At 36.2% G+C, this 21,936-nt stretch overlaps 3 protein-coding genes across 3 annotated transcripts in view; 1 reads left to right on the top strand and 2 right to left on the bottom strand.

Annotated features, from left to right (window-relative positions):
• Positions 1–2,669, top strand: part of LOC142338063 (solute carrier family 22 member 15-like) — a 31,136-nt gene extending 28,467 nt beyond the window's left edge. Inside the window, exon 2 of the mRNA XM_075387699.1 lies at positions 222–2,669. Coding sequence (XP_075243814.1) covers positions 896–2,593 — 1,698 coding nt within the window. The 5' untranslated portion in view covers positions 222–895 and the 3' untranslated portion in view covers positions 2,594–2,669. The remainder of the gene's footprint in view (positions 1–221) is intronic.
• Positions 1–21,936, bottom strand: part of LOC142338034 (DNA replication licensing factor mcm5-like) — a 409,068-nt gene that overhangs the window by 159,878 nt on the left and 227,254 nt on the right. The gene's annotated exons all lie outside the window — the stretch shown is intronic.
• The window catches only part of LOC142338043 (uncharacterized), a 210,096-nt gene that overhangs the window by 34,097 nt on the left and 154,063 nt on the right, over positions 1–21,936 (bottom strand). The gene's annotated exons all lie outside the window — the stretch shown is intronic.

The following is a 21,936-nucleotide window of genomic DNA, read 5'->3' as shown; positions in this document are numbered from 1 at the left end:
ACAGTATATATAAGGCTAACTGCTGAACCAACGTGTAAAGGAATCGAAGTGACTTTATAACGGTTGCATTAATATTGCATTAAATATGACTTTTAATGTAACTTATGCTAGCTACCATATGGCATCAAATCTACCAGCTCAAAATGCATACATAAGTGATAAAAAAAGATAACCGCTATAATATTCTGAACAAACAACCATTGTCAAGCTTTAAATTTCAGTTGGCTATGATGTCATCACAGCATGCTGGCCTTTGGACCCCCAAAATAGTATCAGTCCTCACAACTATTGAAAAAACCCACGCGTGGAGAAATTCTATCACTCTCAACTCATAACCAGATTGTTTTATCTCACAACCTGAAGGCATACCTACTAAATAGTTCAATTCAAATTCCGACATTCAGTTTTAAGATAGATACCATAACTATTTCGAGAACAGTGAACAGATTAGATCGTTAGTCAAAGTATTTCGGGCAAAATCATTACAATTCTACTAATTTGGATTCTGAACAACCAAGTTGGATCAAAATCCAGTTCTCAAATTGTCAAAACAAGTTCGCGCTTTTCAGACTCTAACATCCTGATCAATGTTTTGTTGACCTTGCAGTTCAACTAGAGAATGAACAACTGCAAGTTGAACATAAATGCCATAGTTATTGCGTAAGAGCGAGCATTCGAACTGCATAACTCAGCGATAAAATTTACTTTCATCTCCAACAATTTCCGTAGCCGGAATAATTTAGCACAAATATAGCAGTCCAATTTTCCGGTGGTTTGCTTTGTGGCTACTGTGGAAGAATTTCGATTACAACTTTGGTCAGTCTTCACCGGATAACCTCTTAAAGTCCATTGGAAGGTCACACTACAGCAGGGTTCATCCAATTCCTCTCTCAACATGCCGAACCCTTCGACTACCGTGTCATTGGAACAGTCCCTGGAGACTATGGGCATGTTCGGACGTGCTCAATTCCTCATAATTGCAGTTGGCTTCATTGCACAGATCTACATTGGGTGGCCCTCAGTAATCGCCGTCTTTGTAGCAATCGATGTTGACTTTCAGTGCGTATCGGCAGATGTCAACGAGACCAATATTACTGAATACGACAACCAATGTGAGGAGGGTTGTGAGAAGTATGTGTACAGATCAACGCCTTCATCATTAGTGTCTGAGTTTGACCTCGCTTGCGGCAAAGGACCAACCTTAGTGTCGACAGTAAATTCGGCTTTCTGGGTTGGCTTTTTCCTCAGCTGCTTGTTCATGGGCACTCTGGCTGACATGTTCGGACGAAGAACTGTATCCCTAATTACATGTCTAATTTATTGCATATTTTCGGCTTCTTTACCTTTTGTAGGAAATATTTACGAATTCATTGTTCTCCGATTCTTCTGTGGAATGTTTCACTATCCACTAACTTGTGTCTTATTTATCCTGGTAGCCGAATGGGTGGATAGACAGAAATTTGGGAAAATAGGCATGACATCCTCCGTACTCTTCGGTCTCGGAGAAGCAATGGCAGCTTTAATGGGGTATCTGCTGAGGGATTCGTGGAGAAACCAACTGTTCGCAGTCACTGGATTTCTTGTTTTTGTTCTCCTGATCATCTTCGTGATAGTCCCAGAAAGTGCAAAGTGGCTGTTTCAAGTGGGAAATATAAACAAATGTGAGAGAGTTATGAAGAAAGTGGCAAAAATAAACGGGAACAGATTTGATGGCCTCGTTACGGAAGATTGCGAACGACCATCCTACAATCAGGATGACAGTTCGTTGAGCGATGAGAACCCTTTCGCTCCCAGTAACGATGGGGATACATCAAATTACTACGAAGACGAGGTGTACGCCAGCACTACAAAACTAATTCGACCATCTTCATCCAACTTAGAAATATCCACCTCAGAAAAGCCGCGAGTTCTCGCGCTATTCGGCACTAGACGCAGTTGTCTATTGATGCTGACAAATTTGTTCACTTTCTTTTCCTCATGCATGGTTTATTTTGGGCTAGCGTTTGGCGTCTCTTCGATCAGTGGCGATATCTATATCAATAGTGCACTATTAGCTCTAATAGAGCTGCCAGCTTGGTTCGTAGTTCTAGCGATGGACTATTTTGGTCGAAAACCAACCCTACTTTTCTGCCTTCTGATTTGCTCTTGTGCTTGCACAGGCATTCCAATAACCAACCAATTCATTCCAAGCACTTCAATAGTTTTAGCCCTAATTGGGAAGCTACTGGCTACAGGCGCTTTCGATCTTTTATTTGTCTTTATTCCAGAACAATCGCCTACAGTGCTACGAACAACTGGACTCTCTATCAACTCGGGAGCTGCCAGAATAGGTACCATAATAGGACCGTATATCATCCAAGCTGGGTCAATCTCCGATTACATCCCCTACGGCTTCTTCGCAATTTGTGGGTACATTTCCTTCGTGCTCTGCTGTTTCTTCCAAGTGGAAACTTTGAATAGAGGCATGCCACAAACTATTGAGCAATATTATGCACTCTGTGAGAACAGAGGAGGCAGGAGAACAACTTCATCCAAAGTGCAAGCTCATCCAAACTCTCATTCAGATGAAAACTTACCAGAGCTGCTCAGCTAACAATTTATAACCGAACAATTGATCCTGCAAAGCTCGGTCTCTTTACTGATTTAATAATTTTACTGTTGATGACAAACGTTTTAAGAGCTAAAAATGAATGTGTGGAAAGAGAAGTAAGAGTTTTTATTGCTGTGAGACAAAAAACGCGGACAAAGAACCAAAATAAACTGCTGCATAAACATCAGATGACCTACCAATACCCCAGTAACATTGCCCTCACAATACGTCGATACTTCAAAACCACAAAACGTTAAAAATCATGGCACTGAACGGTAAACAAAGATTTAGGAAAAAATTTTGGTCTAATCGTGCAGTTAAAAGTGGAGGCGAAGAAATGAAAGAAACGCAGACCAAAAAAATCAAATGAACTAACACAAATCATGGGACTCAAAATGATCATTTTTCTAAACTTTGCACTTAATTTGTACCGCTGCCTCCAGGGAGAACAATGATAAATTTGGTGACTTGTGATATTGAACTGAATTAGTTGTCTTTCAAATGAAATTAAGAAAAAAAAACACTGAGAGAATGATAGATGTTCACACAAAATAGGGACACAAGTCGCCTCCTGTCAGAACTGAAATTTTAACAACCAGCAAAAAATAGAAAACCGAGAATGTGATTGGGTACATGCATTAACGATTTAAACTTTTTGAGAAAAATTTCCATATTACACAGAAGCTTTGTAACTGCAATACAATAACTTCATGCTCTAGAAAAGAAAAAAAGATTGGAAATATTTTTTCTTTTTACAAAATATTCCATTCCAAAAATTGACCCAGACAGCTTGGTCAAAGGTACTTAAAAGAGCCGCCGGATTGCCCAAAAATAGCCGACGTGGACACCCAAACCAATGCTAAGATTGAAAAAACAAAATATAATCAGCAGATTGCCGGAAAATAGCTGCCGTTGACGCACATCGCGATTGAAATAGAAACCGAAAAAAAGACAGAAATTAAAAACTTTTCCTTCAAAAACTGTTCTAATCGGTTTTTTGAGTTTCAGTTAGATTCTAAAACTACAATTAAATCAGCTTTTAATTCCGAAGCTAATACTAATATCAGCTAGCCATCGCTCTAATGAACTCTGATAACCTAGTGCACTGTATGACTTATTGACCGGTCTTTATCGGTTTATCCCGTTTCTTTTGATTTCGATCTTTTGACATTGACCGTATTCCTGCATTGCGTATTTCAATGCGTGAAAGAATTGAGGGAGGTTAGTCACGAGTCAAACGAGAAAATCGTGACTATGTAAAACGAAAAATGTGATCAAAAGGTAAAGCGAAATTAAACACATAGCAGGACAAGTCCTGACGTATAATTCCAGGAATTTTAATTGACTAAATCAAAACTACATCTAGAACTGACTATGAGTGAATTGGAAAACCATTTCCAAAATCAGATAACATTAAAAAAACAAAATAAATGTCAAAATGCTGCATGTCAACAAAAAAACCACTAGCGATAAATGGAATGTTGGTTCAAAAAAAAATTAGGCCTAGAATGAACTATGAATGGAATGGGAAAACTATTTAGAAAAAAATTCGATCCAAAAATAAAAAAAGAACATTAAAAATCAAAGTGAAATTGCCGCATGTTAACAAAAAAATTACTAGCGAGAAAGCGAATTTTTGTTCAAACACCGTTTTCTCACTCTACTTTGAAATTAGAGCGAAAAAATTTGACGCCGCAAAAGCCACTCGCTTTTTCGCTCCATTTCTTGTTTTGGCGTGACCAATTTCACTTCAAAAATCATGAAAATGTGTGAACAGATCTTCCCTCTAACGAATTCGTCAACTAAATAGCTGAGCTAAGGGCCGGGCTTGATCGGTTCATCCTGTATCATTTGACTTTGCAACTTTGACTTTGACCTTGCTCAATGTAAGGCGTATCTTTGTTCAATTAAACCGAAAACGTACACAAAAGGTACCACGAAATAAAAAACATAGCAAGATAAATCGTGATTACAATCTAAAGAACTTAATTAACTAATAACACGACAATAGATATTCCTACAGTATAATCAAACTAAGACAGTCAACAAAGCCCCTGACCCTAAATATCGAAAAAAATAACAAAGATATTTATTTCCCAGAATTTGTGTTTTAAGAACCCCTGAGAAACAATTATTGAAAAATCGACTCTATGCGTCCTTATAATGAGTACATGATAAACAAGCATTATGGGAATCAGTGACTGACAAAGCAAAGCGGCAAAAATTGAAGATAGCCAAATATCAGAAACTTTGAAAACCAGTAGCGCCAAAGTAAGAAAGCCTCATAGCTGCAAGCCAACAAAAACTCAACCACAGCATATCATAAAACCTTAGAAGCCATTAAAAACTTTTTACAACTTCACTTAAACGTTCAAAAACAAATCGTATCCCAAGTGAATAAAAACGGTTATTCAAAGTTGGAGCCAATAAACTGACTAAAATAAAGCCGCAAAAGAAAGTCAATGAGAATTTATTATGGTTTTTGAAGCGATAATACTACACGACAAACAAAAACACAGACCAAAAAATCAACTTTTATTTTTCGATAAACAGGTGTCAAAATATCAAAAACTATGCTATTTCTTTCAGCTAAAAACAAAATTAATTAATTGAGACAGCCTTAGCATCCGATGAGACTTTGTCATTGAGGAGAAAACAATAAATTGAGCAATAAAAACTTGTAAAGCTCAAAAGTCCAATAACCTTTGTTTAAAAGTCATGAACAGAATAGAATTGACAATGAAAAAAAACTAAATCGATCAACTTAATTGATATCAGCAACTTAGGAGACCTCTCCCTAATGCGATTAAATGAAACTAAGTCCAGCAAAAACTCAGAACTAAAAAAATCACAAAAACGTTTTGTAAACAAACAGTGTCAAAGTCATGAAAACTAATAACCATTCACTTAAATAGCTTATTAGATTCATTTATGCTCATTATCAAGCAATAATACTAAGTGATAAGACAACAGAAAAAGGGCCAAAATCAAATGAAACGAGCATTGACGGCCCGTCGATGAGTTCAATCAATTGCAAATAGGTGCCATTAGAACAAATATGTATCATATTAATAGCACTCAAGAGTAGAGACACCGAAAACAGCAGTCAAATTGCCGCATGTGAAAAAATTACTTTCAAAAACCTAAAATTTGTACAAACACCAACTTCGCACTCCATTTTAAAGGTACTTGAAAAAAAATCATGCCTCAAACCTACCCGAATTTCGCTCCTTTTTTACTTCAGCTTGACTAAAATCACCACTCCAACTTGACTTCTCTCTGAGTTGAAAAACCAGAAAAAGATGTTAATAGATCTAAAAGACAGCACACCACTACAATCTAAATAAGGCACAGGACAAATCCTCAACTACAAGTCAAAAAATTTTCATTGACTACAATAAAAATCATACTTCAAAATTCGTTGTACTGTACTTCAAAAACCATTCAGAAAATAAACAATCAAAGATCACGAAGAAACTAAAAATTAATTTATAAGCTTAGAAATGTTTCATTGGTGCAAAAATTGACCCCACAGAGGTTCGGAACCCCTGAACTCCAGGATGTCAGTTTGGCATCTTAACCAATAAGCTACAATCTCTTAGATTCCTTTTCGCTCACAGTTGCTTTTATAAGAGCAACAAAAGGCAAACAATTCAGAATGACAGCAATTAGATCATACAAAAATTGAGGAACTCAAGCCTCAAGAAGTTGTTCAAGAAAGTAAAACAACAAGGCTGAAAAATGGTCCAGCAAAAATTTTGCATAAAACTAACAATCTTATACAAAAATTGTTTCAAACGTCATTCGAGAGTAAACATCACTCTTTTAATTTCGCGTCGAAGATCAAAAAGTTTGAACAGATATAAAAACAGCGATCCCATATAAAATGTACATTCATCACATGGTAAAAAAGGAGACCTCATACCAAATCTTTTGAGTAGCCGACCGAGGCAACCAACTCCTCTCTGAGCAATTTGACAAACACTTTCAAACAGCAGAAAAATTAGGCAATTTTTGATAGGAAAATTTTGCATAATCCTTTATCTATAGCTGGGTCAATAGGAGTAATTGCCTCCGCTTTAAAAAGAGTTGGAAAAATGATAAAGACGGATAGAAAACCTATCACTAAAGGCTTCTTTGAACTCCACTTCTAGCCCCGTAAGAATTGAAACCTTATCTAGGTCCCAAATACAGAAAAGTTCTTCCGAAATTATCAGGCAACTAAAACTTTTACAGTAGTTTTCATTTAAAACATAAACCGACTAACGTTGGAAAAATTGCTCTCGAATGACAGACGGCGCAAAATAATTCAGGGGCTGGAGCCTTGATAAATTTTTCTTTATTGGTGCGAAAACATCAGCCGACGGTGGGATTCGAACACCGACCTCCTGAGTCCTCGACAGAGGTATTAATCACTAGGCTATCAGGACCTTGACAGCGAGTCTGTAACAATCGGTTTTGTTTGAACAACAAACGTGATCAGAAGACAAACTTCTCTTCTCTAGAAGAAAAGCACAAAACTGTGAAGCAAAAATTTGAAACGCGCATAAAGACACGTTAACAAAAATTGCTTCTCGTTCGAAAGCAATTAACGTAAAATATAGGCCAGACATTTCTAGAAACCATCATTGTTTAATAGTAACACTATCATTAATAGTAGAAAGACATTTTTTGATACTCTCCCAAAAAATTCTCTTTATCAATAAACAATTTTGCTCTTAGACATGAAACAAAATAACAAAAAAACATAAACTGAAACACAAAAACTTTGATTGTTGTGAATACATAAAAAGCGACAAACTTGTTAGCTTTTGGAAAAAAAATCATTTTGTTTTCAATATTTTTCGATGAATTGCTTAAAATGCTGTCTAATGGGCAAACATGCTGTCTAATAGGTATATTTAGTTTGCTAGCTAAAGATTTAATAGAAGAAAACAAAACTCCATTAACTTGTTTCAGGCTCAGACGGACCATTGCTAACATCTGCATTTGCAAGCCTGTATTTGCCACATTTTCAAAGCCAAAAAAGCCGCTTCCCGCCAAATTTTTTTACTCTGAATTGTCTATTTTATTTTCCATGAAACTGCTTCGTTGACATGCAATCTGCCTGCTTCATACTCCTCTGAGGTTAAGGTAAAAATGAGGAATCCGATGACTAAATGCACTAAACTTATATTATTTCTGCATCACCTTAAATTCCATTCTGGCAATGAGAGCCAAAAAATTAGAGAAACAATTTTTATGCAAATTTTTTGATGTCTGTAATTGATTTCAACGTATGTGTGAAACTGACCTCAAATAACGGAAAATGCTCTCAATTCCGTAAACGACTGGAATGGTCGCCATTTCCCTAAAAACAATCAAAGAAAGAGTCACACCGGACAAAAGAAACAGAACAATTATCTCTGTTCTGACAACAGTTGAACAGGAAAAGTGAAAAACTCCAACCGAGCAACAAAAGTGTGCAATTGGTCCTTGAGGATCAAAGGAGTTATTTGCTATTTGAGCAGCGGTTGGTGAAAAGAATTGTGTGCTTAAAGAGTCGGTGTCTGACTACTCGTTTGAAACGACACTAACTAGACTAATATTTTGTGGTGTTTTCTCAATTGTTGATAAAGTGTGTACTGGTTGTGGTAAGTCTGATCTTTGAATTTTAACTTAACAATCTGAGAAACAAAAATTATATTACAACGGCGGTCGGCCACTTTCATTCAATCCTCTGCTTATCAAATGGAAGTGTTGACTAGCTTGAGATACTCAAATTATATTTAAAAAAACTTCATCAAAAAACTCTCAAGCAAAAAAAACTAATTATAATTCAAATTTTCATTCACTTCAAGCATCTACCGCCAATAACAACGTTAAGTAAAACCTAAAAAAAATTCACAGCTCAGAAGGCACTTGAAATTACCTATTCTAATAAAGCAAACAAAAACAAAAATTTTAAGAACTTGGTATGAGAAAAATGGTCAAATTATATTATATTATTAAAATTAATTAAAAATTGCGATTCCCTTAAAACACTTTATTGCGCTCTGAAAAACAATGTAAACAATTTAAGGTTGTATATTACTTCAGCATAAATCAAAAATAGAACATTTATAAAAAAAATTGCATGACTACAATAATTGCTTCACAAATCGTTCGAGAGCAATTAAAAATGAACAAAAATCTACTTCTAAAGAATCTTTCAAAATCGTTTCAACCTCTTTCAGAATTGTTTTATTCGAGAAGTTCACCTACGCCCTATTTGTCAAAATATTGAAAAGTTCGCCGATGAGAGGGGTCCCCGAACATCATGGGCGAACCATATTAGTGAACTTCCTTGTATCACTTATTATTAACATTAGATGCTATTGAAGCTTTTCGCCATAAAGAGCAAGTAGGCGAGGAGATAGCTCATTACGTATCGCATACGATTGCTCTATGCCAGTACCATCAAAACAGATCAAAGCCTCAAAAACAGTACTAGTAACAGTCGAAACAGTCAGTTCGATAGCAGTTTTAAAATTTAACCATGTAAAGTGCTACACCTTGGCACCTCATTGGCTTTATCAAAGTAAACAATTTGTTACATCTACATCTAAACTATCATCAAATACGAAAATTAACTGACTAAAAATCAGTCACAAAATATATCACCTACACCACGATACTAATAAGCTGCACTTAATTCAGTAAAACCTTTTGTCATATTCAAATAAAATCAAACTTTGAATCTCCCGATTGACCTCATACGAGCGCATAAATTTCTCGACTTCGCTATAGAATGTTCCCATGGCCTCATTGCTGTCTAGCAGTACACAAGGCTACTCGTAACATTAGAGTTCTAGCGACAATTTGATGGGAAAGAGGTAAAACTTGAACAAGTTCATGTTACGGCTTTCACTTACTTGAAGCAACATAAGGCTAATTATTCCATGATGTTTGATATGAGAGCAACGCTCCAAGGACGAAGCTTAACAAGCAGTGTCCGGTCTTAGTAGCTGTAACTGAACTGAAAAAAGTACCAGTGGTGGTGAAATTTTTGTGAGTGACGAAGGCTATCTGATCGCCATTTAAAAGGTGTACCCCAAACTAAATCAATTTGGGACTAGTACTGTAATGCTCAAAGTAGCCAACCGAATTGGTTGAAAACTGCCAAAAGCTCAAGAAGCAAACAGGTTTGAGTACACATTGCAGTGAGCCTAATTTGGCCGGAGGATTCAACTCTAGACTAACTGCTGCGTGACAATTAAGGCTTCACTCGGGATTCAATGCGTAGTCTTACATTTCATCACGAGTTCCATGTTCTCGAAAATTAACCAATGAGAGATATCAATACCTAAATGCGATGTTGCTGTCATTTTTAACTGCCTTCTAAGGGCTACAGTAGATTACTTCAGAAAAATCAGCAGTTTTAACTTTCCCTTTTCAATTTTCTTATAGCATTTTCTACTTATTTTTTAATTCCTAACTATAACTACCAGGTTTGTTTTGCTTTCTAATTCTTCCACGCATCCAGTAACATCAAATAATTTATGGTTATCTAATATTGAGTTTGCCTTCAGAACGCACATATAAAACTATTTTCATTTTCTCGTTATTCATCAGAGCAATATACTAAATAGTTTCTTATATCATTCATTTACGGCATTGATAGTGATCATCATCCATCATAAGGACACTTTGGATCATCATACATAGGACCATTTTCTACCAGTTGGGCTACGCAGAAATAAAAAAGCAGAAATTAAAATGGGCTATGAAGAAATGGAAACGTCGTCACTACCTACTGGTTGTGTTTTCCAAAATCAGTGTGCATATCTGTTGCAACAAAAATTTCAAGCTTACATACAAGTTTTGCTCAGCTAAATATCATAGATTAATTTTGAATTATGGAATGCTAACTGTTAAAATAAGTGTTGAAAAATTTCTGAAAAGTGTGATGTCTCATCTGATTGAGACTTACGTCGTTTTCTCTCAAGTAACCTTTAATAAGATTGAGTCATCCTCGTCTGACCTATATAAAACCAAAGTAATTAAAGTCAATCCAAGAGTGAGGAAAGACGTTTTGAGAGAGTCCACAAGCGTAAACAAAACATTAACCACAATAAAAAAAACGTCACGCAAGCAAAGCAGTCAAAAATTTGCAATGATGAATGAACAAAAGCTGATTTAATATGAGCGTGGTGACGTCTTATGATCGCAACAAAAACCTCCAAAACCAAGAAGGGCCAAAATAGCTCCACTCAGCTATCCTATTGCAGCTATTAAACATATCCTCGGACCAATTGCTCCGGAACGACAAGCGGGGAGATTCAAATATTAATTTTAGTCAAAAGAATTTTTATGGGTGCCGAAAAATCAAAACAAGCAGTGTCCGGTCTTAGTAGTCTTGTGTGTGGGTCGCTATCTGATCATCATTTAAAAGTTGTACCCCTAACTAAATCAATTTGTGAATAGTACTGTAATGCTCAAAGTAGCCAACCGAGTTGGTTGAAAACTGTCAATAGCTCAAGAATCAAACAGGTTTGAGTACACATTGCAGTGAGCTTAATTTGGCGCGAGGATTCAACTTTTAGGACAATTGCTGAGTGACATTAAAGGCTTCACTTGGGAATCATTGCGTACAGTCTTATGACCATTTAAATTTATGAATTGATTAAAAACTTCAATTGGTCTTTTGTGAACGGGAGACGTATTGATTTCTCGAGTTTTAAAGGTGAAGTACATTTCATCACAAGTTCCATGTTCTCGAATATTAACCATTGAGATATCAATACCTAATTCCACTGTTGCTGTCATTTTTAACTGCCTTCTAAGTGCTACAGTAGTTAACGTCAGAAAAATCAGCAATTTTAACTTTCCCTTTTCAATTTTCTTATAGCATTTTCTACTTATTTTATAATTCCTTAAACTCTAACTACCAGATTTCTCTTGTTTTCTAATTCTTCCACGCATCCAGTAACATCAAATGATTTTTGGTTATCCAATATTGAGTTTGTCTTCAGAACGCCCAAATTAAGCTATTTTCATTTTCTCGTTTTTCATTTAGAGCAATATACTAAATAGTTTTTCAGTTACTAAAATTTTTTGAAAAAAGTGTGACGTCTCATTTGATTGAGACTTACGTCTTTTTTTCTCAAGTAACCTTTAATAAGATTGAGTCATCCTCGTGTGACCTAAAGACCCAAACCAAAGTAATTAAAGTCACTCCGAGAGTGAGGAAAGTCGTTTTGAGAGAGTCCACACGCTTGAACAAAATACTAACGCCAATAACAGTAAAAAACATCAAGCATACAAAGCAGTCAGAAATTTGCAATGAAGAATGAACAAAAGCTGATTTGAAATGAGCGTTACGTCTTACGATCGCACCAAAAATCTCCAAAACCGAGAAGGCCCGAAATAGCTCCACTCAGCTATCCTATTGCAGCTTTTAAACATATACCCTCGGACAAATTGCTCTGGAACGACAAGCAGGGAGATTCAAATATTAATTTTAGTCAAAAGAATTTTTATGGGTGCCAAAAAGTCAAAACTATCAAAACATAACCGACCAGCGTCGGGCGAATTGCTCTCAAACGATCGACGAGCGGTTGATTTCTTCAGTAGCCAGCCACGGTGTAATTCCCCTAGCTTTAGCTTAATTCGACTCTGCAAATTTTAGTTTTCTAGCTTTGTTACTAAATAAATCAAATAAAAAAACTGATATTTTAAAAAATTTGCAAAATTTGCGAAACTAATAAAAAAGCTTCGCATTCGCAGTGAAAATGTTCCGAACTATTTTTTGTCCTAGAGTTATTTCAAATAACCCATCTGCAAGACGAAAAAATTCGTTGGCCACTAATGATCGTTTAACTCAAATTTCAAAAACAATAGTAAAAAATCTTGCTAAAATTCAAGATATTAAAATCTTCAAAACCATTTCATTGTCTCAAGATACTATCCAGTATCCCTATCCCCAGCTTTAAATAGTGTCACTGGCTCATGAAGATCCATAGACTTGAAAGCTATTCTGTGGCAAATGAAAATTTTTCAGTAACTTATTATCAAACCCTTAAGGACGTTTTCTGGCCCCTGCGTCCGGAAAGACGCGGATAATGAAAAATAAATGTCTAAAAAATTGAAAAAACTTGCAAGATGCTACAATTCGTGATGTTAAACTCTTGAAAAACATTCCATTACCTTTAGAGACTATACAGTAACCTATTTTAAAACCCCAGATGAGGTTTCGCGGCTCTTGAGGCTGTCGAAACCAAAAAACCGACAAAAATTTTCAAAAAAATTGAAAATGCAAGTTTCATCAAAAATATTGATAAAATTTGTCATATTAAAAAAATGGAAGCTAATCCGTAGCAAATGCATCTTTTTCAGTAACTTGTTATCAAACCCATAAGGACGTTTTCTGGCCCCTGCGTCTGAAAAGACGCGGATAATGAAAAACAAATATCCAAAAAATGAAAAAAAAATTGCACGTTTTGTCAAAAATTGCTAAAATTTGTGATGTTAAAATGTTGAAACCATTCCAATACCCCTAGAAACTATGCAGTAAACTATTATAAAACCCTAGAGGAGGTTCCTTGACATCTAGGGCTGGAAATACTCAAAAAATGACAAAAATTGTCAAAAAGCTTAAAATTGTGAAAATTAGTATAAAATTGCGAGTTTTTAGCGATCGGTTGTTCGTCAGTAACCACGGGGGCGGAGGATGGGGGGTGCACTGGGGGGCTGATGGGTAGGGAGGGGGGCATCAGTGGGGTGGGGGGCAACAGCGTGGTGGGTGGTGGGGGGAATAGTGGGGGGGTCAACAGTGGGGGTGTCTTCAACCTCTAAGAACCGCCCTTCACACCATAAGTATAAGTCCCCAAAACAGTTTGAGCAGAAACAGAGCTGAAATGCTCTAAGAGCACTTAATGCCCTCTGGGCGCCACCTGTTTATCCCGTTTTTGAGGACGAAAAATCGGTCAAGCGAAAAATCGCATAAAAAAAGACCGACAGGACTAATATAATTGCTAAAAACTTTGTTTGAGAGCAATTAATGAGGGGTTCGCCTCCCCAAACTCAGAAGCATCTCGGCATGAACATTATAGACTGAAGCATGAACTTAGGGCCTTGTGATGCTTATCTCACGATCACGTTTTTTATCAACAGACTTAACAGCAATTTAGGTGACGCAAAAACCAAGAAGTCAAGCGTGAGAAACTCTATCGAGACGTGAAATCGAAAGAAAAAAAGCAAAAAATTTTGTATACAATACACACGTTTACAATAATTGCTTCAAACTGCAATAAAACATTAAATGTTCTGATAGTAAATGAGGGAGGTCGTTGCTTTGCACAGAACAAAACTATTTCGGATGTGCCAAAATGTTACCTTAAAGATTATTGTCTCCCGATTGCACAAATACTACAGCACAAATTAGCGTTTATCTTTCAAGATTCAGCACAATTTGTAGCCAAAGAACTCAATGATATTCAATTTCGAGAGTCTCAAATATTGAAAGAAAATGTATCCTTCGTGTACCTAAACGGGATGCGTTCGACGAGTTTTACCAACGGTAAGAAAGCTATTTGGAATTAACCAATTTTTATATGCCTAATGAAGGCAATGTAGATGTTCGTAGAATACGCAGACACCGTGCATCAAATAAAATTAGAAGTCGCAACAGTACCCTAAACGAAAGGACTAAGACAAAACAAGCTTATTGATTGACCACTTAATTTAGAAAAAGTAGAAAAAAAGGTAAATTTGGTGCACTTTTGATCTCACTTTTAGTGAGGGACAAACTACACGGTTCACAATCGATATTGATCTCTAACGTTATTCTGATTCAATAGAGGCATTAATTTTTAAACAGTTGTTAGATAACATACTTATTGTTGCGTAAGTATGCGCTCAAATCTCATAATGACCACGCAAGTCAAAAAATTGGCTTAAAGCTATGTTTTTATACGGGATAGAATCATTCATGCGGTTACAACTTTCAATGGCATTTTATCGATGAAAACTTAGCTCATTATCTTAACCAAGCACCTGACTCAACTTAGCGATCACAAACTGCGTTTTAAACTATGCACTTTTTATTATCTGCATCTTTCTAACGTTTAAACGTATCAAAGTTAGTAAAAGTAATTCTATCAACAAGAGTAGTTTTAATAAGTTTTACGTGAAACCAGAAAACGCACTTTTCAAGAACACACATTGACGATTAGTTTTAGAGGTGATTTTACGATACGGTTCATTATGCATTTCGAAGACGCGTTTTTGGAAGCTGGCAGTTTTGGAAGAGTACAGAAGTGGATTGTGCTTACATGCATAATTATTCACTGTTACTCGGGATGGCCTTTTATGTTGCCTTTCCTCGTTACTGAGGATGTGCCTTTTAGATGCCTGCAACCACCAGTAGAAATTTCTACATCTGAATTAAATACACCTCCAAGCGGTAATGGCATCAATACACAAGAATTTAGTAAACAAGAGCAAATGCGAATTCGACGAAATGCTAATTCGACCAAACCTGAAAGTAGCCAATCTGAATTACAATCAAAAATCAAATCAGAAGCCTCGTTGGAACAAAAGAAAGAGCCCGAATGTTGCTCCAATAGACAGTACAGCAAAGATCCATCCTATTCTGTCATTTCGTCTTTCGACCTCGGATGCCACCCTAACAAGGACATCCTTCTCTTCATATGCAAGTATGCATTTGCAGCCGGATTCACTATAAGCTGCCTAGTGACAGGTCTCATGGGTGATATTTTAGGTCGAAGAGCATTACTAATACCCAGCATTGTCTTGTCAATGGTCAGCATTACAGCAATTCCGTTCACGCCTGATGTTCGCTTTTACATCATGTGCCAGACCTTACTTGGCTTCTTTCAATATCCAGCTCTGAGCCAAAGCCTCTTAATATGCATCGAGAATTGCACCAGCAAGCACGTGGCTCGGATCGCCATAACGCTTTCTGTTTCCTCCTCAATAGGATACGTAATAGCAGCTGTTGTTTCCATGCACATCCCGTCGTGGAAACAACAGATTCTGATCATGGCCATACCACAGGCCCTGATTCTAGTCCTGAGCGCTGCCAAAATGACAGAAAGTACACGTTGGATGTTCTACACTGGTCAATATAAGCGCACTGAAATCTTTCTGAAGAACATCGCAACCAGCAATGGCAAGAATGCTGGCAGGATTCAAATTACAGGCCGTGTACGCAATCTGGCCACTTTATACAAGGAGGAGTCTAACGAGGGTCTCCTCTCAGACGAAGACGCAGATCTAGACGATGCTCAAGATACGGAAGCAATGCTTAATTCTAAACACAGTGCCTCTACAAAAGGAGGTTCCGACAAAATGCTTCCGACCGCTAACTGCTGCAAACTTGTTGGCAGTTTCCGCTCTGCACTACTCATTATATTCCACGTCCTTGCTTGGATTACCTCATATTTTATGTGGTATCAAGTTTGCATGCTTCATTACAAAGCGATGGATTGGAACTGGACCAAATTTATTTTGAGTTTGGCCCTAGTTAAATTCAGCAGTTGGTACGTTTGCCTAGTTGTGGACGCCATCGGCCGAAAAATCACGCTCTTCGCATTCATGTTCACAGCTACACTATTGTACTCATTTACCGCTTTCATACAGAATCGCGTGTTAGATATCGTCTTTTCAGTGCTCACATTCTTCTGTCTGGAGCTTTGTTACGGATCTTTGAATGTTCTTATGGTTTATAGCCTGGAACAGCTACCAACTCAGCTTCGAAGCACTGGATTCAGCCTATTTATGGTATTTGGACAGATAGCTCTATGGGCATCCCCCATCATGTGTTTCCTCAACTATTCACTGACACTGTTACAAGCGGTCGGAATTTCAGCTGGTCTAGCTTACTTTACAATTATGTTTGGTCTCCGAATCGCCATAAACACAAACATAAGTCGACAGATGCCTCAAACAATTCACCAATTTTACCTGTTGGCAAAGGGAAAGGAACAAAATCCACATAAGGAATCTGAGCGACCATGATCACATGAATTGACCAATTCTGTATCTATACTACGAACTATTTCAGCTCGCAAACTAACACAATACAAACAAATAAACTTTGTTATCGTTATTCGTAAATGTACCTTGAAAAACCTACTGCTGATGTTTTCTTTTCTTCGCCATGCTTCAATTTGACCATTAACAACAAAGTACTCCAACCTATTTTCTCACTTGTGAAATGACACTCGCTTTAAATTTACAACAGAAATCTGCCTTATAAGGAAAATTTTCTAGTTACAACCCTTTCCCAATGCTTACAAGATCAAACAAACTCAATAACATGTTTTGTGGATCAGAAAACTCTTCAAAGATGTTTGCTTCTATCAGAATAACATTTCAACCTCAGAACACAAGCCCAATACATAGCCAACCGCCCGGCCAAGTTTTAAAATGGCTCTTTATTGACAAGCGATTTAGCCCTGAGCTAACCAAACTGAGATTTAACACCATTAGTTCACTCAAAAGTGTTCCGGCAAATTGATCTAACAATTTTCTAGTTGAATTAAAAGGGGCCCCCGTGCAAGCCAAAACATTCGTTTCCCACATGGCCATTAGCAAATTTACTTCTAATAGTAAACATCTGAGAATCAAAGCATGAATGAAAGAAGGGAACGCATGACAGCAAGTTGACTAATAAACCTGAGACAAACTTAAACACAACACTGAGCACATACATATCACGACGACTAAGCGCGGATTAAATCAGACCCCTAACATTCGGCAACACTACTACTACTACGGCCACTACCCTCAACAACCTGTTTTATTCACGAGAGTTGGCTGCACATAATAGGTAGATATGCATACTGTCATAAGACCGACCACTTCGCAGGGACAACGAGGGAGGGGAGGGGGCAATTGTGGTGCTTTAGCTATAGAATAAACAACTGGTTCTTTATAGTAAAGCAGTCAAACACAAACACAACTGTTGAACTAGCTCAAAATTACCTACTTTCAAAATGAAAATTTGTAATTTTGCCTTGGAAGATATTGAAGAAATCCTCAATAAAGGCTTTGCACAACTGCCCTGTCTTGAAATCTTACAAGTACAGCCCCTTTCGAAGGAGAACAGTAAAAGGAGTAAGCTCTCAACGAGATAACATTCACTCAAATTAGTTCACGGAAAGTTCGGTATCTTGGCACTCAGTTGGCATTTTAATTGCACGTGAGTTGTCTAATCGTCGCTTTAAATTATTGGTATGAAGATTGACAAACTAGGCTGTTACACATAATTTCAGTATTAGGCAAAATTTGGTGAACACAGCATGAAAAAATTCAAAATAGAGCAGTAAGTAGTCAAAGGCGCATGGCCTTTGCTTTCAATGCAACTTAGCACGGCAAATGAAGCCATCCAAGTAACGCATTAACAACACAGCAATATTGGCGAGTTACATAACACTACACCTATAGCTGTGCTCTCCCCTTCCCTTATCAGTGGGATGTATTAAAGTATAACAGGCAGCCATGAAGGCCAGAGCACGCAAGACGATACAGAGACTGGGAGAGGGGTGGTGGGGGTAGCAATATCAGGCGTCTGCCACTTCTAATGAAAATTGCTAAGCTATGTTTATAGCCCGAGGGATAACACAATAAGCTCAGAGGGCGATCGGTTATCTATTTGCTCTCTCGTTGCAGTCTCAAAAAAGTCCTCAATTGATCATTAATGATTAAAGAGAGCTATCCACTTTTCATAGTTACCCAATTTACTATGGTCATTGAAACCGTATTCTATATTAAAAAGCCATTTGAAGAGGAGGCAATCTGATTTGAACAAATTGCCACCGTAGACTGAAAATGTGCATTAGACTGAAAATGTGCGGATCAAAATCCCATTCGACAAACATTATAAATATCAAATGCCCAAAACTCTTTTGCATATCATTATCTGAACATTTATATTATTGGCAACAAAAAGCTGATTGAGTAATTATATAGGGGTTGATATTGAATGCTTTTTGAACCGTACATAAGATTTCGACCTCCTGAAACTTAGCACCATAGACGAGAGTTTAGGTCGATAACGAATCTGTGGTGAAGTATATATTTTTTAAAATGATGTACGATGCACCAACGGGCTCTCAGACGAGTAACCCTATCACAAATCTTCCCGTCTCATTGGGCGCACCATAAATCAAACGCACCCTGCTAATTAACGAATTAACGTGGAAAAGTTTACCTCACCGGTTTCTTGTATTTTTTATTTGTTGTGTTTGAATGCTTTATGACTTTATAGGGCAGCATCACACCAAGCCAATGAAACATTCATGAAATTTTTCACGAAAAGCTTGTTTTTTGGTTTCCACACTGTATGCGTAGACCTGTTTTATCATTTAAATAGTGCTTTTCTGGCTTTGATACTACGTGTATTTTTTTGATTTTTTGAACTTTTTTCGAAATTTTTAGGTTCCCTTTTTGCTGTCTTGTCCGATTAATATCAATGATACACTTTAATGACAATTCAAAAATCAATCTTTTCAGAGAATATACTATGATTTTATAGGCTTCGACACCGCTTTCTCGGAAAATTCAACTGGATTCTTGATTGTTGCCTGGATTTGTTCTTTTGTTGTTGTCTTATGACATTCTTGATAAGACAGGTCTCGATGGTTTTGTATGAAGGTATAGATAAAGCCATTTAAGGCTTTCAGTTGAAAGCTAAAAGTTTTCATTACTTTGAAATTGTATTCAAAAAGTATAAACGTATTTTGTATCTTAACTCTTTTTGTTTTTTTTTGTCTCTTGTCAACTATTCTCAATAAAACCGGTCCCTTATCTGTTCTGTTAAAATGTAAGTCAATTTGTTTAGTTGAGTATTTATCTGGCGCTGTTATGACTTTGTTTTAAAAAAATTCAAAACTGGTAGAAGACAAAAATAAATTTTGAAGACTGAGTTGAAAAGTTGATTTAGTTCTTTTATTTCTCAATAAACTTAACAGTACTAAAATAGTATGAGCTTTTCCGCAACCAAAAGAAAGCAAAAAAAAATTCATAGGAAAACGAAAAAAAATCCAAAATGAAACAGTTGTTGTATTGAATACTAACTTTCGAAAAACTTATCGTAGTAAAACTGTTAAAAAAACTGGCGACAGCATTGAAATAAAATGACGAAATTGGCCACATATAAGGTATAAGCCGCAACTTTTGTCGGCATTTTTAAGGCTTTAAAGACTATACTATACATCGTGAAAGAAAATAGTCTAGTGTCAACTAATATTGAAACAGAAAAACTTGTATGAACTTTATTCAGACGTCATTTTTTCACTATTTCACAATTGACTTAATTGCTTCTCAGCTGTAGTTTGTTTTTGAAACATTATTAAATCAGTTTTTCAATTCTCGCATCAGAAATTAACTTTGACTTCAACAATTTTCAAACATAGCTGGCAGATTGCCCAAAATAGCCGCAATAGCTTTGTAGATCTGCAGTCTTAAAAAGATAGTAACAGAAACAGACCAAATAAAAGATGTTAAAGAGATGTTATATTTTGATTACGAATCCATTATTGCTGCTTATATTAGCTGCTCTCCAATAACCTTCATTTAGAGCAACACACACTCATTTGACCTTATCTCTTTGCACTAAAGAAATGAAAAGTCAGTTTCAGAGTCAGGAGGTCATTTTTGAGAGCGAAGCAAGTCACGCGTGACCAAAAACTTAGTCACGCAAATGAACAAAAAAATGACGTCACCCAAGCAATTCAGTTGAAATTGCATGAACGAATGAACAAAAAGCAGATTTGAAGTAATTGTGTCGTCATAAGGTCGTAACAAAAATCTTGACGACGAAATAAAAAAACCAAGAGAAGGCTAATAATAGCTCCAGCTATCGCTGTGCGGCTATTAATAAATATAGATTCCACAACTGCATTCACTAAACGGATGGCAGTTTTTGCGAATGCATAATTGGGACAAGATAAATAAACAAAAGAAAACATTGAAGTCCACTTCTCTCTGCCCATATATAAAAGCCGATATATGAGAACATTCAACTTTCAACTTTCAACAATGCCAACATTCAACTTCTTTTTGATAAATCTCTTTGCATTAACCTTTCATTACTTTGTGAACAAAAAGGTTGAGAAAAAGTTTCTTACAGAAGATATCTTCAAGAGAACTGGTGATTGATACTTATCAGCTCTCAGGCAAAATTTAATTGTATCTGCAAAGTTTTTTTAAAAAGCTGCTCGATAAAAATAAGCACTTATAAAAATGATTCGGTAGACAAAATGTATCAGCATCACAAACAAACACAAAAAAGCAAAAAAAAAACAGATTTTATAACCTAAAATGATTTCGGAGTTCCTTTTCAAGTTTTCTTCATCTATTTGATTGCTTCAATAACCGTTTCTACAAAAACACCATTAATTAGAAAAATGTGTAAAACCCCAACAACTAACCCGGTTGCAATCGTTTCTTATTTTTCAAATAATTAAAAAAGTGGTTCCAAATGTTGCTCCGAGAAACCCAATGAAAACAATTTTTGAAAATAGCTTAAGATATTTAATTTTTTTCAACAAAATACTACAGCTAAATCCAAGAGCCGTTTCATTACAAAATGAATGAAACATTGGGCGAATACGTTGATCAAACAAAATATTATTGATGGTCAAATTTTAATGAGGAAACTTCTTGTAGCCACTTCGAGTAGAGACAAAAATTTGTTTTGCAAAAATAATATTTTTCGTAAGAGATTTAAATCCGATGCTTTTCACGGGGTAAAATTGCTTCTCAATATTTGAGCCAAAATTAAAACAGAATAGTACATAAAAAATCTCTCATCACTAATCGTTAAAATACAAAAATTAAGATATATTAAAAATGATGGCACAATGCTAGAAAACCGCATTCATTGCTTCTGGGAAATTTCCAGTCATTTGGAAGCCCAATAACCCTTTTGTTCATTCAAAATAGTCTTCGCGGTATCAATCTATAATGATTTCAGGTACACAAAAAAAACGAAATGAGCTTATATTGATGATCTGCTTTATATTCATGATGATATCGCAGATTATCTGAATTTAAATCAAACTTGTGACGAATTAACGCAAAAAGATGATAATGAGGTCATACAAAACAATTTAGTAACTATTTAGTAGACAAAATTTTTAAAAATGATTACAAATTGGTAATTAACTTGAACATAATTTATATGGGAGTCTGGAGTAGGGGTTGACTAATAAGTTCACTAGGTTTTCCAAATGACGTCATTAGATTTTATATACAACTATTAAGATTTAAAATGAAATGACACCTAATTCGGCGCTTTTAATTTGCATTTTAGTGGTAAACTGCCGCCAATTAAGCTCTTCAGCTGTGTGAAATTG

Source organism: Convolutriloba macropyga, chromosome 1, assembly GCF_964194025.1.
Source record: "Convolutriloba macropyga chromosome 1, txConMacr16.3, whole genome shotgun sequence".
In the NCBI taxonomy this organism is placed as follows: domain Eukaryota; kingdom Metazoa; phylum Xenacoelomorpha; order Acoela; family Convolutidae; genus Convolutriloba; species Convolutriloba macropyga.
The sequence above is the reverse complement of the archived record's forward strand: the minus strand, read 5'-3'. Positions and strand labels throughout refer to the sequence as shown.